Source organism: Podarcis vaucheri (assembly GCF_965113315.1).
Source record: "Podarcis vaucheri genome assembly, chromosome: 2".
NCBI lineage: Eukaryota > Metazoa > Chordata > Lepidosauria > Squamata > Lacertidae > Podarcis > Podarcis vaucheri.
This window is the reverse complement of record NC_138760.1, coordinates 23265510-23291334: the sequence shown is the minus strand read 5'-3', so window position 1 is coordinate 23291334 and position 25825 is coordinate 23265510. Positions and strand designations below refer to the sequence as shown.

Here is a 25825-nt window from a genome sequence, read left to right as displayed (position 1 = left end):
AGAAGCTGTGGTTAAGAGTCCTCAGCACTATGGAGAAAGTATCCAATAAGCAGATCACTGAGTACTGCTCCTTTTTGTACTTGGAAATAAAAAGGTAAAGGGACCCCTGACCATTAGGTCCAGTCGCAGCCGACTCTGGGGTTGCGGCGCTCATCTTTCTTTATTGGCCAAGGGAGCCGGCGTACAACTTCTGGGTCATGTGGCCAGCATAACTAAGCCACTTCTCGTGAACCAGAGCAGCACACAGCGGGTACCTTCCCGCTGGAGGGGTACCTATTTATTTACTTGCACTTTGACGTGCTTTTGAACTGCTAGGTTGGCAGGTGCAGGGACCGAGCAACAGGAGCTCACCCCATCGCGGGGATTCGAACCACCAACCATCTGATCGGCAAGTCCTAGGCTCTGTGGTTTAACCCACAGCGCCACCCGTGTCCCTGTACTTGGAAATACAATGCTGTTAAAACTCCTGAAGGCAATTGGTCCACATCAGACTGATATCAGGGAAAGTCCTGGGCGCATCAGCCCAACTGGCTGCAAAACTTTGCTGTCGGAACAAAATCAGCCATCTAACATGAGCCACTTTCCATTCTCGCAACACAAGTATCTTTATGATCAGAAAGAGCTCGCTAAGAGGGCTGGCACCATCCATTGGCATGTACTTAACTAGAGCCCATAAAGCAAAAGAAAGAAAGCATTAGGCACGCAATAGATAGGGATTAAACCACAGAGCCTAGGACTTGCCGATCAGAAGGTCGGCAGTTTGAATCCCCCCAACAGGGTGAGCTCTGGTCCTTATATAAAAATTTAGTCTGTTCTCCTCACCCTGCTTTTTCATACGTGTAATGCATTTTTAATACCACAAGCCTAGCATAGATCCAGTGTGCCTATTCTTGCTCTCACATCTCTTTTAAATTAGGCAAAGCCCCCAATGGGGAGAGCGGCGATGTGGTTTATTATGAGCTGCTGATTTCCAGTGCTTAATTCCGATTGCTCCAGCTGGCTTCTCCGGAGCCATTATGGAGTTAAATGGGTCGGCGAGATAAATGCTCGCAATAGCTAATATAGGAGGGAGGCAAAAGCAGGGCTTCGTTGAAGCCAGGGAGTTGGCTCTGCTTTCTTGTGCCAGGGCTGCCTGTGAGGTTTTCCTGCACTCCCAGTTTGGCATTTCAGGCTCTACCAAGCTATATGAAAAGAAAGGGCCATGGGATAATATGCCACGACACAGTTTATTGGCTGGATGTCTTTTGGTCCTGATTGTTGAAGTGCCACAGCCACCCTGCTTCTTGTTGAACATTTTCTGGCATCCAGGTTCTGTTGTTTTTGCCTGGCTCTCTTGCAATCAACATCTTGCTGAGCATCTGCCGGATTTTTCTCCTCCTCTGTTGCTGCATTTGTCCCCATCTTTCTGCTTTTGCCCAGAATTCTTAACTCTGCTTCTTTGCCTAGTGTTCCTGGGTGGGTGTCGATTCTGCAAAGACTTTCGAATGACTTGGGCTATCCTGACCAAACAGTAGTTGAACTTTGGCCCCTTTGCAATTGGCTGGACACTAAGGTAAAGGGACCCCTGACCATTAGATCCAGTCGTGACCAACTCTGGGGTTGCGGCGCTCATCTCGCTTTATTGGCCAAGGGAGCCGGTGTACAGATTCCAGGTCATGTGGCCAGCATGACTAAGCCGCTTCTGGCGAACCAGAGCAGGGCACAGAAACGCCGTTTACCTTCCCGCTGGAGTGGTACCTATTTATCTACTTGCACTTTGATGTGCTTTCGAACTGCTAGGTTGGCAGGAGCTGGGACCGAGCAACGGGAACTCACCCTGTCATGGGGATTCGAACCGTGGACCTTCTGATCGGCAAGTCCTAGGCTCTGTGGTTTAACCCACAGTGCCACTCGCGTCCCTGGACACTAAGTTGCAATTGGCCGGACACTAAGTTCAACCAAATTAAATATCGATCTGGTGTGTGCGTCTGGGGCTGAGCCCAGCCAGTACAGTACTGATATAACATTGGCCATAGTCCCACCTGTGATATGGGCTGTGACCCACAGTGGTTGCTCTTTTCGAAAAAGAGAAAATTGGCTGCCCATGCCCCAAAGACAGATTTCCACTGAACAGCTCAGTCGGTGAGAGCAGGCTTCCTCCAACTCAGCCCTCCAGATGTTTTTGGCCTACAACTCCCATGATCCCTAGCTAGCAGGACCAGTGGTCAGGGATGATGGGAATTGTAGTCTCAAAACATCTGGAGGGCCGAGGTTGAGGAAGCCTGGGTTAGAGCATGGTGCTGATAGCCACCAAGGTCGCAGGCTTGATCCCCATATAGGACAGCTACACATTCCTGCACTGCAGGTGGTTGGACTAGATGACCCTTGGGGTCGCTTCCAATTCTACCATTCTATGATTCTGTAGTGAGCTGCATTTCAGTTGCTGGGTCCCCAATTTTCAGGGTCCTTCCCCCCCCCCAGAAGGAAAGCTTGGTTAGTTGAAAAGTTTAACATAGCAAAAAGATACCTGGATCGTGATGAGCAAGATGTCCAATGCAACTGGCTCTTCCGGTGTTGAAAGGGATTTTCTCTGGCTTTGTAGTTTGGATATCTGCATCCACTTGCCATTAAAAAAGGAATAGAGAGTCTCCACTTCTCTTATTGTAACTATGATGATATTGCCATGCCGGTCCTTGATTGGTTCATAGTAGACTCGGCCCAAGTTGTGTGTACCAAGCAGATTCTTCATGCGGCAGGTGGGAGAGATGGGAAATGAAATACAACAGAAAGCATCATTATTGGCTTATCTTCACAAATACTGGTATATATACACCGTCAATGATCTGGGGACCTGAGTGGAAGTGCTACCAGAACAGCTGGCCAATGCAAGAGGAAGAGACAGCATAACAGCTGGGCCTTTAAAATATCCACGACATCAGCTTTACACCTTCCCCACTTTTGCAAGATGGTAAAATTCCAAACATGAGCAGCTGACTATATCCCTCCTGCTGAGTCTGCAGATGTGCTGCAATGACAGACCCACTGTGCCTGGTATCTCGGTTTTCGAACGTCTCGGAAGTCAAACATTTTGGTTTTTGAACGCCAAAAACCCGGAAGTAACTGCTTCTGTTACATGCCATGCGGCTTTTGTATTGAGTTTTCCATAAGTAAATGCTTCCGGAAGTAAATGAACTGGTTTTCAAACATTTCGGAAAAGTCTTCTGGGATGGATTACGTTTGAAAACCAAGGTACCGCTGTATATCTTGTCCAGTAATTATATAACTGCAGTTCAAATGCAGTCCTACCTTGGTACTCAAATGGCTTGGCTCCTGAGCAAATCGCCACAAACCCGGAAGAGAATGTTCCAGTTTGCAAACGTTCTTTGGAAGCCGAGTGTCCGACGCGGCTTCCGCGGCTTCTGATTGAGTGCAGGAAGCTCCTGCAGCCAATCGGAAGCCGTGCCTTGGTTGTCGAACATTTTCGGAAGTCAAACAGACTTCCGGAACAGATTCTGTTCGACAGCCAAGGTATGTCTGTATACCCATATCAATCTATACATACATACACACATATATAGGGCAGAAGACATTGTAAAGACGAAGGGTGACATATGTGCCATGACCCTATAGCAAGTATGGCCGCTGGTCCATCTAGACCAGCGTTTCCTGCTCTGACTGGTAGCAGCAGCTTTCCGGGATTTATGGTATTCCCTTCTGCTGGGGTTTGAGCACGGATCTGTCTGCACACCGAACATGTGCTCTGCCGCTGAGCTGCGAACCCCTCCTATGCCACTGAGCCGAAAGTGAGGCAAACGTTCCATTCTGCTGCATTGTTGCCAGTTAATTGACAAACACGGATGGAAAAGAGAGAGAGAGAAAGAAAGAAAAGCAGTCTGGCATAGGCCGTAAATCACATCGCACCGAAACCAATGGCAAAGCTCCCATTGAGTTTTAATGGAAATGGACCACATCCACTGCCTTAGATCTCTTCTCACAGATGGTAATGGGAGTTTTCACACTTACTTCAAAGGAAGGAGAATTAATCCAAGATGGAGATCCGTTTGAAAATCTCTCCGTGTATCCCTCAGTGCAGCTCAGGAAAAGTTATGCCAGGACGGCTGGGTAGAATATGTATGAATATTTGACAGCAGGGGTGGGGAACCGGTGGCACTCCAGATGTTGCTGACTCCAACTCCCACCAGCCTCGGCCAGCATGGCCAATGGTCAAGGATGATGGGAGTAGTAATTAAGCAACATCTGGAGGGTCACAAAGGTTTAGATCTGTGATTTATAGGGCTGGTTCACATGTTAGACTCTATAATAAGGCAGTACATGTTCGGAATCTTCTCTTGACCGTAGGTCAACATACAGAGAGGCACTATTGGGATTCTCTCCTTTCGTCATCAGTAACGTATCTGGGTTTCTATCTTCTTAAGCGGAAAGGGCATCAAAAATACAGCCAAGTCTGAAAGGTGCCGTTTAAGTTGTTTAGGGCTACAGAATGTGTCGATTTCTCTGGAATATATTTCTATAAAAAGCACAGTGTGTTCGAGAAAACAGCTTCGGCCATGAATATGAAAGCATTCTGGCAGAATGAATGAAAGCTGAAGGGGCAGGGGGGGGGGAGAGACTTTAAAAAGGAAATGAAATAATATCGGCCTAAGGGCAAAATGAATGGGAGATGTACATGGGTTCTATGGCTGCGCAGCTGCCATTCGTTTCATACTGTTGTCATTGTTGTTTTACATTAATATGCCGAAACTAAAACATTCAAAAGTTGTACATAGTCAACTGCTAAGATGAATAATTTCGACGGAGCCACAGTTAGCCTAAAAGTTGTCCAGTTTCCCATATTTTATTCAACTGTTCTTTTAACCGGTGGATTTTTTTTTTGTATTTCCTTTTGATACTTGGCAGCAAACATTCTTGCAGCAGTTACCATGTGTGAGATCAGTTCTCTGTCTTTATAAGACAATGGACCACTGCATTCTAACAGGACTTTTGCAGAAGAACTTCTTGCAAGATCATGATTCTGGCCAGGTCAACATCTCGGAGGAATCTGGCGGACCTTTCTAGATGTGTACAGGCTAATCACCACTGGAAACAGAATGCTAAACTAGGCAGGCAATTGCTGGGGTTCGTATCCATCCATAAAGTACCTCCTTATAAGGCATGTTGACTCCGTAGCAATCAGCTCCTGAAGAGATGCCCAGATGTCTCAAAAAGAAAAAAAGAAAAATCCCTAGCATTTAAAATATGCTCCTTGCTTTGGAAGTTCTCAAAAGATCTACAGTCAGCGAGTCAGGGGTGGGAGCTGTTTAAAAGGAAAAAGCTGAATTGACAATGTGGCACATTGTACATGTATGAAAGCAGAGCGCCTGGACATTAACCTTAATGACATTCTCATCTGAGAGATAAAGCCACCCTGAGCTGACTTTATCTGCACTTAGCAGACACTATTTACTTCTGAACAGCATTATTAAAATTGTTTATAACCAGAGCACTCCAGAGCTGCCCGACACAGTGACTGCCATTTAGAAATGGCTTCAAGTAGCTATTTTAGCTGTAGGCATTGCCCTCTAATGCACACAGTAGGCGTTCTGTATCCTTACGGGCCCTCTTCTCTTCGGCTGCCCGTAAAAAGTTGCTCAGAGGGTCGGATAGACTTATTTTATTTATCATAAAGAGGTCGTATGAACACGATTAGTGCTCTATTTCTTTTGCCACAGGGGCAACAGACTACAACTCAGGGCCTCTTATTCAGGCTGGCTGAGCAGCTGGGCACAATTTGCGCATGCGGGTGAGGGAGCATGGGATTTTTAAAGCCAAATTCTCCACGGCATTCATTTCTCACACAGCAAATGGTGCATTAGGTAGAAGATATTGAGCTCTGCAAGCCAACTTGTGGGTTGGGATGCTTGTGTAAGCATAAACCTGTAAGCATCTGAGCATCGACGGGAAACTAGACCCTCCTATGAGATATGGTGAATTCTCCTTCTCTGCAAAACAAGGGGTGGGGATTGGATCTGGCCAGCTGGCCAAATCTGACAGGTGGATAGGGCCAGGGGCTTAGAGTGGGGAGTGCTAGGGGGACCATGGCCCCGGGCGCACAACTTGTGAGTGGGTGTGAAACAAGTGCCCTCACCGCAAGCACCCCCAGCATAGCTCGGCCTGGTGTTCCTCTCCACCCACCAAGGGCCACGTTGGCCAGTGGGGCTCCCCTCTGTGCAGGCGGAGAGGCAGCTCAGCATAACCCCACTTTGATCCAGTGGGGGGGAGTCACTCTGGCCACATCGACCATGAGGGCTGGGCTGGAGCCCTCTCTCCCAGTGTGTGTGCACCTGCCCTGGGCACCGAAAACCTCTGCTACGCCACAGGGTAGGTAGGGCTGTTGGGAATCTGTGTACGTGCAGCTACTCACACAGAGTCAATTAAGGTTTAGCAGACAGCCAAAAGGTCATGTGAAGGAGTAAATCTGCCTTTCTGATAACAGAGGCATGGAAACAGCTCCCTGATTGGTCAAGCTCTCTCAAGGGAGTGATAATTAATGGCCTACTAACTGGAATGTGTTAGTGCAGAGGTTCAGAGGTCTGTGTGTCAGTGTAGGAGTTGTGAGTCGTGTCAGAGAGAGCTAGCAAAAGATCCGTGTTCTGTTCCTGTAAATAGTCTCCTGTAAATAGTCCACTGTATATAATAAACACCTAACTACAAGTTCCTGGTTCCTGCTTCATCTATCCTGTCTGCAGCCAAGTTGCCAATTGCTTCCGTGGATTCTGTGTGTACTCTGCTAGGTCTGGCTAAGGTCCTGCAACTAGTCAGAAAGTTGTGAAACACCAAATAGGTTTTGCCAGTAGGGCATCTCATCTGTTGATCACTTGATGTTGCAGTGATGTTAGTTGATGCACGTGGCTTGCAGAGAGCTGATCATCAGGGCCTCAAAGTACTGTGGACAACTAGGTACAGACTTCTGTGACCAACTGATTGCTGGGGGCATGCAAAGAACTGTACAGGGCATTATGAACAGGGTTTTGAAGGTGTCCGCCAACCACTTTTTGGCCCAGCTGTGTTTCTACCTGCCTCACACTTGATATCATATGTGATTTCAAGTGTGGGGCAGGTGAGTGTAGCTTAGCCATAATGGGCCAAAGGGGAAAGTCTGGTGGGCTGCATCAGGCCTGTGGATCACAGTCCCCACCCCTGTGACCTAAAATGTCATCAAAATCAAACGGTAGCAGAACCATCACCTGGGGTTCCTCCTGGGTCCTGCAGGTGCCTATCTTAAATCCACCATAGTCCTGGGACTGATGGCAGTCTTCTTCGGACAGTCTTGGGACTGGATTGTCATGTGCCTGCTAAGGTACTTGGGAGTCAGATTCATTCCCTGTGGTGGTTGGAGCCCACTGGGGATTGGAGGTTTGGAAGGCAAAGGAGACCGACAGTCAATGATGCCAGCGCCATTGAGAGAGCTAACAAATTCCAGTTTTGTCCCTCATCCCCTTCCCTGACCAGAGGTGCCGTCTTGCACCCAGGATTGAGGGCCCCATTGCACAAGTGCGATGTTATGCGCACATCACATGTTGTGTGTGTGTGTGACTTCACATTGTCGGGAGGAGGCCGAGCATGGAGCGCAATGTGACACGGCTTCCTCTCTCTCACTCAAGAGGAGCCGGCCACTGAACTGTGCCATGCTTGGCTCTGTGTGCAACCTCCTCATTGAAGGGACCTAGCCCCCTGGCAGCAGATCTTGAGGTGGCTGAAGACACCTCCACCTCTAGGAGTTGGCGCGCCTGTCCCTGTTGAGTTCTACAAAAGCAAAACATTGAGACTAAGTACTGGGTGTAAGTTGGAAAGCAGGTTGGGGATCGGGGTGACTGAGGGCTGACTGAGGCTGGTGGGGCAGCGTCCCATTCGCCCCAATGGCTCAGCCTCTCCACTTGTTTCTCCATGAACATGGCGTCACTAGGAACGGGAGGGGCAAGTCACACAATCTGACAGCTCATTTGGAGGATGACCTTCCAAGGACAAGATGAGAGGACGGCCAGGAGGCCTCTATGGCACAATAACCTAGGGGTGCGTGTGTCTATCTCTGTGTATGAATGTGTGTAGGTCCTGCCAGGTCAGGTCCTGCCAGATCCATTCAGCCCACAGACCACCAGCTGACCACCATTCAGTGGCATAACGTGGGTTGCCAGTGCCCGGGGCTGCACAGAGGTGGTGGGTGGGTGGGAGGGCAACAGACGGAGTACGCATGCACATCCAACTGCCTAAGGGCCCCTGCATCAACCAGGAGATCGCAGCCACAGAGATAAGAAAAAAGAGAGATATGTTCCATTGTCTGGAAAGGTCACTTCCTGGTTCACATTTTCAACGGAGCCCAGCAATGGGCTGTATTGAGGCAGCGCCAGGTGTTGAAATTTTGCACCTCTAACAATTTTGCACCCGGGACAACTGTCTCTGTGGCCCCTCCCACACTATGCCACTGCCACCATTCACTTACATTAAGCATGTAACCTGAGCTATTTATTTGCTGTGTCACATTTAATTTCTCCCCCGCTTCTTTCTTTCTTTCTTTCTTTCTTTCTTTCTTTCTTTCTTTCTTTCTTTCTTTCTTTCTTTCTTTCTTTCTTTCTGTTATTGACGGCCTGCAAGCTCTGGCTGGCATGTCGGACTCTGCTGCTTGCTTCACAGCAGAAGATAATTCTCCCCCAGAGGACAGGAAGTGCTGAAGCAAGTGACAGCTGGCAGCCTTCTGCCCTCCGAAGCCACAAACCTGTGGAAACCTGCGACTGAAAAATACACTGGTGCCACTGACCTGTAACTGGGCCGTTGCAGAGAGCATTTTCTGCCTGGCTTGGAGGGCGGTGGATGATGACACGGAGACAGACATGTTTTGTCGCAGCCATCTGATATCATCCCACATACAAGAAAGCTGCAAAATTTGGTGGTTGTGGGGGAAGAGAGAAAGAGACGATTTATTTTTTCCCAAAAAAAGTAAGCTGCTGTTCATTTTGTAGTTCTGTGGGTGGCACTGTTAATAAATGATCAGAATGACGTTGTCTCTCGCCAACGTGAACAGCACACATCTCTCCCAGTCCATCTGTGCACCCATCCTATTAAAATATAGGTCACTGGGTGTTGTCAGTGGGGCCCAGAAGCGACAAGAGGAGAGGGTCACATTCGCATCTGGTACTTCTTAACTCTTCACAAATGTCTAGCCAGCTGTTTGAGACTCTTTCCTCCCCCCTTTTAGCATGAAGCTGTAGCTAATACCAGTCCCATGTCTATTTCCCTTTGGGATTTTAAGCAATAAAATACTGTCAAAGGACATCTGTGCCATTATGGCCCAAAGACTTAGCGGGATGGGGCGAGGCTCCCTCAGTCAAATCCCAGACGAATCAAAACTGCTTTACAGGAGCAATGAATGAATGAAAGGTCTTCTAGGAATAGTTTGAAAGTATGGGGGTCCATAACCAGAACACTATGGATTGATTTATATCCCACCTGTCCTTCAAGGAACTCTAGGTGATGCACACAGCTCCCCTCCCTCACCAATATATCCTCACAACAACTCTGTGAGGTAAATTGAGCATTGGTGATTGGATCCTTGGTGTCTAGCTCTCTGACTACTTCACCACTCAGTGACCCTAACTATAATTATATCTTGCCTATGGTGTAGGCCCCCTTCAGTGCCTCGTTCCTTGTTTTGTAGGACCTTTATTTAGGTAAAGGTAAAAGGACATGGGTGGCGCTGTGGTCTAAACCACTGAGCCTCTTGGGCTTGCCGATCAGAAGGTCGGTGGTTTGAATCCCTATGACGGAGTGGGCTCCCATTGCTCTGTCCTAGCTTCTGCCAACCTAGCAGGTTGAAAGCATGCCAGTGCAAGAAGATAAATAGGTACCACTGTGGCGGGAAGGCAAGCAGCATTTCTGTGCGCTCTGGTTTCCGTCACAGTGTCCCATTGCACCAGAAGCAGTTTAGTATGCTGGCCACAAGACCTGGAAAGCTGTCTGTGGAGAAACGCCGGCTTCCTTGGACTGAAAGCGAGATGAGCGCCACATCCCCATAGTCACCTTTGAATGGACTTAACCGTCCAGGGATCCTTTACCTTTACCTTTTTACCTTTTATTTAATGGCACTGACGATATGTTGTCTTTTGTATAGTAACAAATGTTACAGTCCCTAGAAATGATAGCTTTGAAACGTCCTATGTTACGTCTCAAAGAACTACTTTAACCCCCCAGAATTTTAATTGGGGTTATAGAATCATAGAGTTGAAAGGGACATCAAGGGTCATCTAGTCCAACCCCCTGCAATGCCGGAATCTCAGCTAAAGCATCCATGATAGCTGGCCATCCAACCTCTGCTTAAAAACCTCCAAGGAGGGAGAGTCCACCACCTTCTGAGGGAGTGCGTTCCATTGTTGAACAGCTCTTCCTGTCAGAAAATTTTTCCATATGTTTAGTCGGACTCTCCTTTCTTGCAGCTTGAAGTCATTGGGTTGTTGTTGTTTTATTTAATACTGAATTTATTTCAGGCAGAGCGTTAATACTTGCTCACCAAGGCCAGAGATTTATCTATTGGTTTAGGTATGGGAGCCCTTCTAGTTTTGAACATCTACTTTGGTTCCAAGCACTACGCCAGAATTACAAGCAGTGGCGGAGCTTCATGCTGTGGCACTGGGGGGGCGGAGAGCAGGTGGGGGTGTGGCTGGTCCATGTCCTGGGGGCGTGGCACATGTCCCAGGGGTGTGACGCATGTCCCGGGAATGTGGAGCGTCTCCCACAGGGGCGTAGCACGCCTCCTGGGGCATGGCGCACGTTCTGCGGGTGTGGCGTGCATCGGGGGGGGCGATGTGTGTCCTAGGGGTGTGGTGCACTGCCTGTGGGGACGTGAGGCCCAGCGCGGCCGGGAGGGGCAGCTGCGATGGCACCCCACCGGGATCGTGCTGCCAGGGGCGGTGCGCTCCCCCCGCACCCCTCTTCCTCCACCAGTGATTACAAGTCTTGTAACTTCTCTCCTCCACTAATCCCTTTCTTCCAGCCGAGTTTGTTCAAGCATTCTGCCTCCCAGGGAGGGTGCAATGGCTAACTTTTTATTTAGCCTGTAGAAAACTGTCCCACCATATCTGGCTCTTCTCTGCAGTCTCAATTCCACCTACAGTACCCTACAGTATATACGTATAACTTGGCTCACAACAACGTATTCTCACACAACACAGGAATGCATGTTGGTGAGAAGGGGGCCTGGCTGTCGGTGAAAAGGAAGTAGATTATGTGCATCTCTCCAAACAAGACACCGCCGCCCCCCTTGCACTGACCCAGTCAGTTGAGTTTGATCAAGAGGAGATGGCAGGCTGTGTTTAATGTACCTTTGTGAACCAGAGGAAATCTTGCATAATGGAACTGGCGTGAGAATCATCGATTTCCACAATCGGGATCTGATCTTCGTTGGTGACCAACATATTGTCTTTGTAATAAAATATCACAGCTAAATAGAGCCCTCTGAGGGGGGAAAAATGAGAAAAGAAGGTGATTCGAAGGCTGTTCTGGGAAGGCCAGAGAATTTCAGAGCGAGAGAGAGAGCTATTTTGTTTGCCTAATCCTGGCCTCGCAAATGACTGAAGCAACAGATTTCACTTCGTCGTTCCCAGAAATGAGAATTTCCCAGAAACATCCCAAAACTAAATTCCAGCAAATACTGCAAAATAGCTTCAAATATGTTGGAGTTGATACTGCCTTCCCTGTATAAGCAAAACAACTCACAATGTCAGTTTTTATAGCAATTCTGTTTAGACAAGTGGTACGGCAGGATTTTTACTTTCTGCCTTCAGAAATCAAGCATTATGTGTGTGTGTGTGTGTGTGTGTTAGAAGTCAGTGGCTTTCATTGAGGGAGTATTCATTTGTTTAGTTATTCATCAACAGTACATTTACTGTGTAACTCATTCAAATCAAATTAGATTTTGTTACTTGCATTGTTTTAATATTTCCCCTCTTTCTAACTTTCAACTTTTCATTGCCCTTTCCATTGTGGCAGTAGGCAATAGACTTCTCTTGCCCATAATTTTACTGCTCCAGAATGCCCTGGGTATCGTGTTGTCCCAGGACATCCTGGGGGGAATGGCATACCATCCAACATTTCTCTGATGAAAATAGGGACATCCTATTCAATAATAGAGGGACGTGGGTGGTGCTGTGGGTTAAACCAAGGGCCTAGGGCTTGCTGATCAGAAGGTCGGCGGTTCGAATCCTCGCGATGGGGTGAGCTCCCATTGCTTGGTCCCTGCTCCTGCCAACCTAGCAGTTCAAAAGCACATCAAAATGCAAGTAGATAAATAGGCGGGAAGGTAAACGGCGTTTCCGTGTGCTGGTCTGGTTCGCCAGAAGCGGCTTAGTCATGCTGGCCACATGACCCGGAAGCTGTACGCCAGCTCCCTTGGCCAATAAAGGGAGATGAGCGCCGCAACCCCAGAGTCGGTCACGACTGGACCTAATGGTCAGGGGTCCCTTTATCCTTTACCTTTATTCAATAGTAGTAGTAATAATAATAATAATAATAATAATAATAATAATAATAATAATAGTACCCCACCCACTTGACTGGGTTGCCCCAGCCACTCTGGGCGGCATCCGACATATTTTAAAACATTAAAAATTAAAAACAATAGGGACTTCCTACCATTCCCTCCAACATTTTTCTGATGAAAATAGGGATGTCCTAATGCAAAGCGGGACATTCCAGGATCAAATCAGAAAGTGGGACTGTTCCTGGAATATAGGGACACTTGGAGGGTCCGAGATGATTGTTTGTGGGGAGGCAAGCTCAATGCTATTCTTCTTGAAAAATTGGTGCTGGAACTCACAATGAACTTGTTCTCTTACAATGGCAATGGTGCCCATCTGAGTGGTTCTGGAACTGAGTTCTGTTAAGTTCTGGCTGGGAAAACAAGCCCTGGGAAGCTGTCTTTAAGGGGAACTTGTCTGCCATTCCCTATTTTTTTCACCCCTAATAAGCTTCCAAAGGTCCCCTAGAATGCAGTGTGAAAAGAGTTAATCACAGGACCTCTTGATTTATAGCAATATGATTCAGTGCTGCGACCACCCGAATCAATGGGGTTATTTTGGATGTGCGCTAGTGCAACAGAGCATCATTTTGTTCAGCGTATCTGTGGCACTGTTTACATAAAATTCATTCCTTTTAAATATTTACGTTTGTAATTAGCTACATACATTAATCAGTGGATTTAGTGAATTGAAGAACCTCCGGGGAGCTTTTTGGAAAGAACTAGCCTCTTATCAAAATACAAAGGGGGGGACGACAAACCAAGCACTCTCAGTGATGAAAGAAGACAGAATCCAGCCCTGTGCATAACTTTCATTCACAGAGACCAAAGCTTCCAGAGGCAGGCAGGTTATACTGGGACAGAGGAGGACAGCCAAAAATATTAAGGAATCTCAGATATGGGTTTGATCAGGAAGAAAGCATTCAAATGGCTTTCTACTGTCATTTTTAAAGCAAAGCAAGCCCAGGAAGTCATTCATTTCCATCAAAGGGAAACATCAGTGCCATCCCCAGATATCAAAAGGGCTGCTATCACATAAAAGACCATGGAACAAATTTGTTTTCCGTCGCTCCAGAGAGTAAGGCCCAAAGGACAGCAAAAGGTTTTGCGTTAAACATCGGGAAGGATGTCCTGACAATCTGAGCTGTTCAGCAGTGGGACAGTTTGTCTCTCATCCTTTGTTTTACCACCCAGAAGTGAATCCCAAACCCTCCAAGTGTCCCTGTTGTCCAGGGACAATATTGGATTTACAGAAGCTGTCCTGGTTTCTGATTTGATCCCATAATGTCCTGCATTTCTTTAGGATGTCCCTATTTTCATTGGAGGGACGCGGGTGGCACTGTGGTCTAAACCACAGAGCCTAGGGCTTGCCGATCAGAAGGTCGGTGGTTCGAATCCCTGCGATGGGGTGAGCTCCATTTGCTCGGTCCCTGCTCCTGCCAACCTAGCAGTTCGAAAGCATGTCAAAGTGCAAGTAGATAAATAGGTACCGCTCCGGCGGGAAGGTAAACGGCGTCTCCGTGCGCTGTTCTGGTTCGCCAGAAGCGGCTTAGTTATGGGGGCCACATGACTGCTGTCTGCAGACAAACGCTGGCTCCCTCGACCTATAGAGCGAGATGAGCACCGCAACCCCCGAGTCGTCCGCGACTGGACCTAATGGTCAGGGGTACCTTTACCTTTATTTTCATTGGAGAAATGTTGGACGGTATGGAATTATGTGATCCCCAAGCCAAGGAGGTAAGTAACTATGCAACCTTTACAAGACATTTGAAGGCAGTCCTGTATAGGGAAGTTTTAAAAAAATGTTTAATGCATTATTATGTTTTCATATATGTTGGAAGCCGCCCAGTGTGGCTGGGTTAACTCAGTCAGCTGGGCGGCATATAATAAAATTATGATGGTGATGGAAAAGGATGTCCCTATTTTCATCAGAGAAATGTTGGAGGGTATACAATCCTGTTGAATTCAATAGGACTTACTCCCAGGGAAGTATGCCCAGTTTGCAGCCTTCTGCGCTAGACACTGAAAGCAGTATTGTACCAAAATGGCATGATTCCCTCAACTCTTGGAAACTGCAGATTATTAAAGGTGTTTACAGTTGTTGAGACCGCTATCCCCTGCTCCCCCCCAACTTAAAACTCCCAGTTTCCTGGGAAGACAGTTTGATCTCTAAACAGCTCTGAGAATTGTAGCTCTGAGAGGGAAATAGGGGTTTCCTAGCAACACTCAACATCCTTATAAAACTACAGCCCCCAGAATTCCATGGGGGAAGCCATGACTGCAGCCCAAGTTAGACTTTTAATTTACCAAATCCTGTTTGATCTGAAGGTCATGCCTTGACCCTTCTCAGAGGATGTCTGCTCCTCAATGACTTTCCTTGCTTCACCAATGTCACCCGGTGAAGCCTTTTTCTATGTGACTGTTGCCCTGGGACTCAATATTTTTCTTTCTCAGTGCTGAGTACTTTCCGAAATCAGGCCTAGGCTTACGTAAGAGAGAAGCTCTTGGGAGCTCTGGCTACATAGTTCAGATTCTGTCACACCAGACAAACCTTTTCAAAGTCTTCACAAACTTGTTTGAAGAATGGAAGAGGTGCTTCAGGCTTCTTGAGACAGATTGCTTGCGACCTGCATTCTGCAATTTAGAACTCTCTGGAGACGCAAATGAAAAAGAAACAAACGAACAACAGAAAAGAGAGAGAGAGAGAGAGAGGTGTGTGATTTTGAGTTTTGCAGAAATATTAGGCAGCACATATTTTATTTTATTTTGAGACCAGAGACCCTCCAAGTGCCCCTATTTTCCAGGGACAGTCATGGATTTACAGAAGCCTTCTGATTTGTTCCCAGAATGTCCCGTTTTTCCTTAGAATGTCCCTATTTCCACTGGAGAAATGTGGTGTGGTAGGAAGTTCCTATTTTTACCTGAGGGTATGGAGTTATGTGACCCCCAAGTAGGGTTGCCACCTTTGTTCTGGCAAAATACAGGATAGGGTGGGGTGGGGCAGTTGGGGAACGATCCCCCCCACCTGGTGCTGAAGTGACTTCAAAGCAATCCATTGCAGCTTAACATGGTGGCCCCTCTGGAATTTGTCACACACACACAGACACAGACACAAATTTGTAAATCTGTCTGCTTGGCTACTGAGAGCTTAAATACATGACATTTCACACATGCATTTGGAGAGGATCCCTAACATGGCAGAGAGAGAAATACAGGACAAAGCTGTTTCAATACAGGAAGTAGCATTTTACATTGAAATACAGGCCAATCCTGTGTTATACAGTGGTGCCCCGCAAGACGAATGCCTCGCAAGACAGAAAACCCGCTAGACGAAAGGGTTTTCCGTTTTGGAGGTGCTTCGCAAAACGAATCTCCTATGGGCTTGCTTCGCAAGACCAAAATGTCTTGTGAGTTCCTGCGGGTTTTTTTCCTCCCCCCCTTTTTCTAAGCCGCTAAGACGCTTATCAGCTGATCCGATAAGCTGATAAGCCGCTAAAAGCCGCTAAAAGCCGCTAATAGCACTAATCCTCTAATCCGTCAATGGGCTTGCTTTGCAAGACAAAAAAACCCGCTAGACGAAGAGAATCACAGAACGGATTCTTTTCGTCTTGCGAGGCACCACTGTATAGGACAGGTGGCAACCGAAGAAGAAGAAGAAGAAGAAGAAGAAGAAGAAGAAGAAGAGTTTCGATTTGATATCCCGCTTTATCACTACCCTTAGGAGTCTCCAGGCGGCTAACATTCTCCTTTCCCTTCCTCCCCCACAATAAACACTCTGTGAGGTGTGTGGGGCTGAGAGACTTCAGAGAAGTGTGACTGGCCCAAGGTCACCCAGCAGCTGCATGTGGAGGAGTGGGGAAGCGAACCCATTTCACCAGATTACGAGTCTACCGCTCTTAACCACTAGACCAACCCTACCCCCGAGCCATGGAGATAAGTAGCTATACAACCTTTCAAAAACCTTGAAGCAGTGGGGGAACTACTTGCTCCGGCAACTGGAGCGGCGTACGTCCAGGGGCGTGGCTGGCGCACATCCCAGGGGGTGTGGTGTGCATCCCAGGGGGCGTAGCACGGCGCCCGCGGGGGGCATGGTATGTGTCAGGGGTGTGTGCATCAAGTGGTGTGCGCCCCGGGGCATGCGCGAAGAGCGATGAGTGTCCCGGGGGGTACGTGGCGAGCACCAAGTGTCCCAGGGTGGGGGCGGTATGGCCACAATGTAACCCCTCCGGGATAGCACTCAGGGCGAACCACCCCCCCGCCCCCTTCTTCTGCCAGTGGATTGAAGGCAGCCCTGTATAGACTAGACTTTTTAAAAATATTTAGTGTGGCTGGGGCAACCCAGTCAGATAGGTGGGGTTAATAATAAATAATAAATAATAAATAATAACAAATAAATAATAAATAATAAATAAATAATAAATAAATAAATAACAAATAAATAATAAATAAATAATAAATAAATAATAGATAAATAAAAAATAAATAAAAAATAATAAAATGGTTGGTATTGAACAGGATATCCCTAAAGCTACTGTGGGCGTCTTCCAACATACAGTGGTACCTCGGGTTACAGATGCTTCAGGTTACAGACTCCGCTAACCCATAAATAGCACCTCGGGTTAAGATCTTTACCTCAGGATGAGAACAGAAATCACCTGGCGTCGGCAGGAGGCCCCATTAGCTAAAGTGGTACCTCAGGTTAAGAACAGTTTCAGGTTAAGAATGGAACCTCTAGAACTAATTAAGTTCTTAACCTGAGGCACCACTGTATATAAAGACGTAATAAAACATTAAATAGTAAAACATCCCTACACAGGGCTGCCTTCAGTTGTCTTCTAAAGGTTGTATAGTTACTTATCTCCTTGGCCCAGGAAGGGGATAGCTTAGTTAGTTACAGCTGATAATGCCAAGGTTTCAGGTTTGATCCCTGTATGGGGCAGCTGCATTTTCCTGCATTGCAGGGGGTTGGACTAGATGATCCTCAGGGCCCCATCTACTATTTTATGAAGCTGATGTAGCTATGAAGGCTTGGGGGTCTCACACCTCCATACTGTCCAACATTTCTTTGCTGAAAATAGGGGTGTCCTAAAGAAAACTGTACCTTCCAGGATCAAATCAGAAACCAGGATGTCTTCTGTAAATCTGGGGACTGTCCCTAGAAAATAGGGACACTTGGAGGGTCTGGAAAAGCCACCCCCCCCATTTAAAACACTTATTTCATGCCGTGCTCCGAAACTGCGCTTTGAATGATGGAATTTAGGGCAATCAGATTCCAGTAGCAATCGCTCTCCATTAATGCCAGTGTAAAGGACAGACTGGAGAATCATGTGTGCCCTGGCAGATCTCACTATTCAATTTGTCTGCTCTGGAAAGGAACAATAACTAGATAGCAGCTACTGAATCCTTTTCCTGCGGCAGATTGATTATTCCGCTTTGCAAAGCCCCATTGTTTTGATTGGCAAGATCAAAGGTTGCACGAGGAGGATCCAGATTAAATTTGAAAATGTTGTCAGGCTTACCTTTCTTTGCTGAAGGAGAAGGACGGGGGGGGGGACCCTGACACCTATTTTTTGGGTGAATTCTCAAAAGAGATTTCTCCTAAACTTGTCACATGGAAGGAGGCATCCGACTGCCTCTCCTTAACAATTCTGAACACGTATGTCCAAAACCATATGTGCATTCAGCAATTTTTTTTATTAAAAGAATATGAATACATTTGCACCCTAATTTGCACATTGAAGAAGGTGACAGAAATGAGGCATAAATTTAGCATCATTATCCTAATGCAAATATAAAGAACATTCAGATGCTGATAAATAATTCCTTTCCTGGAAGGGGATAGCTTGGCCACCAAAATGTGTTGGTTTTGAGGAAACCTGAAGTGCAGTGCTTTGTAGAGACAAGGGGTTTTTTTTGGGGGGGGGAGTTATAACAGTAGGGCTGCCATACGTCTGGGTTTTCCTGGGCACATCCAGGATTCGTTGGTTGGAAATAAGTGTTTGGACGGAATTTCCGAAAATCACGAAAATGTTCGGGATGTATGGCAACCCATTGTGGGATGTGATCCATGAGAAGCAGTCAAATACAACATTCCTTGTTCTCCTAGAGTGGCCATGCAAGGGGATGTTTGGTCCAGCTAGTCGAAACCTCCTGTTCCTCCTGGGATTATCCCCCCATATGGGGTAGATCCACATGTACATATTTGTAACTAAGTCTGCCTTCAGGGATCCAACTGTGAACTGATGTAAGTAAACTTCTTTTATTGACTTTGAATAAGATTGTGGCGTCTTTATTCTTTTAAGAGGGATTCAAGGGAACTTACTAGGAACGTACAATTCAATCTGAGACAGACTGAATTGTATAATAGTGAGAGGCTTACACGAGCCTGCAACCAGCTATCTGCTGTGCATGTAAAAAGGGGAATGTAAACTCTGCTAAGTAAAGGAACTTCCTAGCGTAAGTTAGGAAGGATATTAATTAATCGTATATCCTCTCTTCCTACCCTGAACATTCCCACATCCATGTCAGAAGTGCTGGTTTTTTGGTGAATTTCCTTAAAAATATCTCAAAAACTTAAAACCAGAATCCTTTCTCCTAGGTATCATGTCAGAGGAAATAAAAAGAACGGTCAGATCAATATTTATGTATGCAACTATGGTGGCAAGGTTATTGATTGCCCAAAATTGGAAAAGTAGCAGCGTCCCAACTAAAACAGACTGGTTATCTAAAATGACGGAATACTTCCATACAGTGGTGCCTCGCAAGACGAAAAGAATCCGTTCTGTGATTCTCTTCGTCTAGCGGTTTTTTTGTCTTGCGAAGCAAGCCCATTGACGGATTAGCGGATTAGCGCTATTAGCGGCTTTTAGCGGCTTTTAGCGGCTTATCAGCTTACCGGATCAGCTGATAAGCGGCTTAGCGGCTTAGAAAAAGGGGGGGAGGGGAAAAAACCCCGCAGGAACTCTCAAGACATTTTCGTCTTGCAAAGCAAACCCATAGGAGATTCGTTTTGCGAAGCACCTCCAAAACGGAAAACTCTTTTGTCTAGCGAGTTTTCCGTCTTGCGAGGCATTCGTCTTGCGGGGCACCATTGTATTGCCAAACGAAGAGGGAGGATAAGAGGAGATATGGTACAAAAAGTGAATAAGGAGTGGGCTATGTTTAAGGAATACATCAAAATTTATGTGGAAAAAGTAGAATTTCTGACAGATATTGAGTGAACCCAGAAAATGATTAGAGTGAAAGGAGAGAAAGTCGAGATAGAAGAAGAGATTAAAGAAATAATGAAATGCGTTTAAGCTAGTTGGAAAAATAAAGTAGCGTAACGAGAATGGCTGGAAGTCAAGTCACTTGGTGGGTGTCTGTGTGGGGTAGGTGTGTTGATATGTACAGTATAGGTAGGTATTATATAGAGTAATGTAGGTATGTTTTATGTTATGAAAATAAGGTAGTGTGTTGTGTATGTGTATTGTGCAAATGTACATGTATGTGTTTTATCTGTTAATAAAATTAAAATAAATAAAATAAAATAAAATAAAAATATCTCAAAAACTTCATTTTGTGTGCGTGGAGATTCTGGATTTTCACTTTTTGAAATATGGCAACTCTACATAGCAGTTGCCTTGGTAAGTAAAGGTAAAGGGACCCCTGACCATTAGGTCCAGTCGTGACCAACTCTGGGGTTGCGGCGCTCATCTTGCTTTATTGGCCGAGGGAGACGGCGTACAGCTTCTGGGTCATGTGGCCAGCATGCCTAAGCCGCTTCTGGCGAACCGGATCAGCGCACGGAAACGCCGTTTACCTTCCCGACGGAGCAGTACCGAATTATCTACTTTGACGTGCTTTTGAACTGCTAGGTTGGCAGGAGCAGGGACCGAGCAACAGGAGCTCACCCCATCGCGGGGATTCGAACCGCCAACCTTCTGATTGGCAAGTCCTAGGCTCTGTGGCTTAACCCACAGTGCCACCCGAGTCCCTATAGTTGCCTTGGTAGGATCATTCATACTTACTGATACTCTGAGCTTGGAAGCAAATGAGTTTTAAGTATGTTATTTGCCTGCAACCTCAAATAAGTTTAGAGCATGCCTGTATGAGGGAGTCTTGTCTTTCTGAAGAGAACGCACCTTAATACATCAAGAAATATCAAGTAATAATGCTACTAAAGTAAACAGGGTGGATTTAAAGTGGGGAAAGCAACCCGTTTCACTAGTCAAATGGTTTGGCTCCACTCCACCAGCGTTTTAACGGCCACTGCGAAATGATCCGCATACAAAAACTGTGGCAATTATTTCCACCCTGTTGATTGCTTTTGTTTTTACAATCTTGTATAAACAGGGACAAGTAATACCGAAGTGGGATTATATGCCCACATATGTGTAATAATAATAATTTGGGAGTCACGGGAAGAAGGCGCTTGAATGGCCTGCCATTTAATTAGGTAATAAATAACGTGGCGTGGTACTAATTGCATGGCAGCAAAATGATATGCAGATGCAAAGCTGCATCAATAAATGATAAGGCCACAGAAGCGGGGGGGAAAACACCTTTGTGCAAAGGCTGAAGTGAGCAGCGCATAGATTAGGCAGACTGGGGCTTCGACTAGCCTTTGCAAACCAGGGCATTGCATTCAGAGGGCACCTGGCTGGTAAAGGCTGAGCTCAAAGAAACACTCAAAAACCTGTTCTGTGCTAAGCAGCTCAAGAAGTTGGTTTGCAGGTGGTCCATATAATTTGGCTTTGTCGTCTCACTGCGTTAAAACCAACAAACTGGTCTGAGGAAGTGAGAGGGAAGGGAATCCTGGGAAGATTTCTGGCAGATAAATCTGAGCTTTGGCAGAGCATGATAGGTTTGGTGTCATCCACAGAGGGCACATTTTAAAGAGCAAACTTGATCGCAGCAGTGGAAGAGGCCGAAGGGATAGAAAGAGAAGCAAACCAGCAAAGATGAGACGGCCTACATGAGCCTTTAAACCAGGCATAGGCAAACACAGCCCTCCAGATGTTTTGGGACTACAATCCCATCATCCCTGACCACTGGTCCCATTAGCTAGGGATGATGGGAGTTGTAGTCCCAAAACATCTGGAGGGCTGAGTTTGCCTATGCCTGCTTTAAACACGAGGGCAGGGTTTCCCAAACCTAGATCTCCAACTGTTTCTGGACTACAATTCCCATCATCCCTGACCGCTAGTCCTGCTAGCTAGGGATGAGGGGAGTTGCAGTCCAAAAAGAGCTGGAGACCCAAGTATGGGAAACCTTGCACTGGGGCAAGCTTCGTCTGCAAACCTTGACCCAAGTCTGCTGGTCTGAGACATGTTTCCACTGTAATAATAATAATAATAATAATAATAATAATAATAATAATAATTCTATTATTTATACCCCGCCCATCTGGCTGGGTTGTCCCAGCCACTCTGGGTGGCTTCCAGCACATAATAAAACATCAAACATTAAAAACTTCCTGATACAGGGCTGCCTTCAAACGTCTTTTGAAAGATATGTAGTTCTCAAGAGGATTATGTCGTTTTCATGAGGATTTTAGGAGGAAAATGCAAATTGCTGCAGAAATGCGAAGAACTGATTTTAATACTGGAAAAATGAGAAATTTGGAGAACCAAAATTACCAGATTCTTTCATCTCTAATGTGGACAGGGCCTAAGGAAGAAGTGTGTCCCTAATTTAAGTCAAAATAGATAAATGATAGATAGATGAGAGAGAGAGAGAGAGAGAGAGAGAGAGAGAGAGAGAGAGAGAGAGAGAGGTGTCTCTGGGTTCAAAATCTGAGAAACAGACATGTATCCAGCATTCCAATACAGTGGTACCTCGGTTTAAGAATAGTCCTGTTTAAGAACGAGTCGGTTTATGAACTCCACAAAACCGGAAGTAGTGTCCCGGTTTGCGAACTTTACCTTGGTCTAAGAACGGAATCCGAACGATGGAAGGGCACTGGTGGCGGGAGGCCTCCTTAGGGAAAACACGCCTCAGATTAAGAACGGTTTTGGGTTTAAGAACGGACTTCCAGAATGGATTAAGTTCGTAAACCGAGGTACCACTGTACAGTGGTACCTCGGGTTAAGTACTTAATTCGTTCCGGATGTCCGTACTTAACCTGAAACTGTTCTTAACCTGAAGCACCACATTAGCTAATGGGGCCTCCTCCTGCTGCTGCGCCGCCAGAGCACGATTTCTGTTCTCATCCTGAAGCAAAGTTCTTAATCCAGAATGGATTAAGTTCGTAAACCGGGGTACCACTGTACAGTGGTACCTCGGGTTAAGTACTTAATTCGTCCCGGAGGTCCGTACTTAACCTGAAACTGTTCTCAACCTGAAGCACCACTTTAGCTAATGGGGCCTCCTGCTGCTGCCGCACCGCCAGAGCACGATTTCTGTTCTCATCCTGAAGCAAAGTTCTCAACCTGAAGCCCTATTTCTGGGTTAGCGGAGTCTGTAACCTGAAGTGTCTGTAACCTGAAGCATATGTAACCTGAGGTACCACTGTATTCCAACGTTCTCTGTAACAACATTTCGACACATAAGAATGTCGATAATCTGCACAGGAGCAGCTGCGCAATATTGCCCACCGACTTCCTATTTCAAGTGCAACATGAGAGTCTCTGCTCTGCGGCGGCTTCTGTTCAGGACACCAGCATTCGTATAACTTAACATACAGCAGCACAGCTAAAAGCCAGCCCACATGCTGATGAAGGCTTGTGGGCCGTCATGCCCAGAGAGGGTAATGAGAATAGGTCCTGAGTTCTGGGCTAGCTCTGCCTCCGTTCCAACCTTGCCTTGAAACAGCCTGCCGTCCAAAGCCAACCCCTCTGCCCTTTGCCAAATGAGGTAAGGGCTGGTTCCGCAGCTCCCAGATCAAATTACTATTCACACATTTTTAAGGATTAGCTTCGGACTTAGTCCGTCAGTATTTTGCTGGACAAGTGCCACCGAAAAAAACAAAACAAAGGGTAAGCATTACAATGAAAAGTTTTGATTTCTCCCCTTCCCACCTTAGATCATCACAACAATACGCTGAACTACAAAGAGTTGATTTGAAATGTATGATTGGAGAAGGACGAAAGCTGGGCTGGGCTGGGCGGAGGAAAAAACTTCTTCAACCTTAGGCCCATACAATGCCAAGCAATCTGTAATTGTAGTAACCTGGTTACGCTACTTATGAAGACAAATGGGCGACCTTGTTGCTTGTAATCATCCATGTTTCCCTCCACCGGAGATTAAACTTTTGAAACCAAAGCCCTTTCTCTCTCTCCCAAGGATAACGGCAAATTACAAAGTGAATTCTAAAGCCACAGCAGATCTGTTTGCAGAGCCTCTAAAATGCAGCCGGGATGCCAGAGTTGTCAAAGGTTTTCCTGGAGATGTTTCTGTGAGGTTGTTTACATCGTTGTCTCCTAGGGTCAACTGGATATGAGTTCTGTTCGGAGGCCCTATGTGCTTAAAGCAGCCTCTCTTCTTCAGAGGTGACCCACAGAATTGTGCGGACTGCGTGATGAGGACTTGACAGGGCTGCTGTTCTCTCCCCTCTCACGCAGGTGCAATAGTGCAAAGGAGATGCCCAAACAGAGACGATACATTGTTGATGGCATCCGTCTGTCTCGAGAGACAATGGAGTGTGCATCTAGATGTGAAGCCAAGCCTCTGTTCCAGCAGTGCTTGGGTGCCATCCTGAGCATTGTGTATGTAGCTCCTGGGCTGTCCAGATGACAAGATCACCTTCTCAGCCTTGCTGGAGTGGTCCAAAGGAAAACAGAACGATACATTTGGCACCAGCTTGGCTGCAGGGCTTGGCTGCAAGGTGCCACCCAACTGTCTTTACCAGCTGCACTGGCTCCAGGTGGAGTCCAGGGTCAGGTTTAAGGTGCTGGCTTTGACCATTAAAGCCCTATGTGGCCTAGGACCCTCATACCTACAGGAATGCTTCTCCTGGTATCCCCTGCGGAGGACCTTAAGGTTCATAAATAACAACATTTTGGAGGTCCCGAGCCTCAAGGAGGTTAGACTGGTTTCAACTAGGGTCAGGGCCTTTTCAGTACCGGCCCCGACTTGGTGGAACACTCTGTCACAAGAGACTAGGGCCCTGGAATGGTATACAAAAGATGAACAGGTTAAATCCATAATGATACACTGGGCGCAATATTCAACTTTTAGATTGGGAAAGGTTATAGAAAACTGATTTGAAATTCTCAGCATGTTGCACGCTGAAAGAAAACTATATGAAAAGGATGTACAGGTGGTAATTGACTCCTAGTAAGTTAGCAAAAATGTATTAGACAAGTACAAACATCTGCTGGAAATGTAAAGAAAAAGAAGGTACCTTTTATCATATGTGGTGGTCATGTAAAGAAATAAAAGCATTCTGGGATATGATATATAATTAATTGAAAAAATGTTTAAAATAACTTTTATTTAAAAAAACCCCCAGATGCTTTCTTATTAGGAATTGTAGGTACCGATATTCCAAAGGAGTAGAAAAGACTCTTTATGTATGTGACAACAGCCACATGGATGCTACTAGCCCAGATGTGGAAAGAAGACAAGGTCACTACCAGAGAGGAATGGCAAACTAAGCTGTTGGACTACGCTGAAATGGCAAAACTGCCTGGAAAGCTCAGAAACCAAGAAGACAAAAACTTTAAGAAGGAATGGGAAAAAATTATAATTTATTTAGGAGACCACTGTAAGCAGATGAAAACATTAGCAGGATTCTAATAACACGTGTAATGTAACAAACACTATGGACAAAATGGATAGGTACAAAATATGGATTAGGAAATAATATGCAGTTGAAAATGTTGGCAATAAGACCCATGGAGGGGATCTTATAACTCTATGCTTGTAAAATCAAATAAAAATCATTTTCAAAAGAAGGAAAAGAAAGTAGCTTGCTGCACAGTGATAAAATTTATGTACGCTGCTCCGCCAGATTTCCTCTCTGGCCCCACCCACCACGATATATGGTCTTGGGTCAGTGTTTCAAAATCCAATGTTGTCTTCAGGCTGAAAAAGCTTTTCACTCCTGTCGAGGTTACACCAGAGAGGTGGTGCGAATTGCTCACCCAACCACCGCCGTAACGCATTTCAGAATGTCAAATCGCACATATGCTCACTACAGTGAGTTCGCACATCACTGTGGCAGGCGCCACAAAAGTATAACAAAGAGCAGCCAGGAAAAAGAATGGTTTTCAATAGGCTGCATTATAAAACAGATTGCTTTACGGGGACCCTGATTAGAAGGTGGTGAGGAGGGAAGGGGGGAAAGAAGCACTTATTTCC

At 46.2% G+C, this 25825-nt stretch overlaps 2 protein-coding genes across 4 annotated transcripts in view; both read right to left on the bottom strand.

Moving 5' to 3' along the window:
* ANKFN1 (ankyrin repeat and fibronectin type III domain containing 1) overlaps positions 1-25825 on the bottom strand; it is a 250655-nt gene that overhangs the window by 47043 nt on the left and 177787 nt on the right. For all 3 annotated transcript variants that reach the window (XM_082212408.1, XM_082212407.1, XM_082212409.1), the window contains 4 exons: positions 15093-15192; positions 11349-11481; positions 8792-8908; positions 2507-2722 (listed from right to left, as the gene is read on the bottom strand). In XM_082212408.1, coding sequence (XP_082068534.1) covers positions 2507-2722; positions 8792-8908; positions 11349-11481; positions 15093-15192 — 566 coding nt within the window. The remainder of the gene's footprint in view (positions 1-2506; positions 2723-8791; positions 8909-11348; positions 11482-15092; positions 15193-25825) is intronic.
* Positions 1-25825, bottom strand: part of NOG (noggin) — a 228734-nt gene that overhangs the window by 108566 nt on the left and 94343 nt on the right. The gene's annotated exons all lie outside the window — the stretch shown is intronic.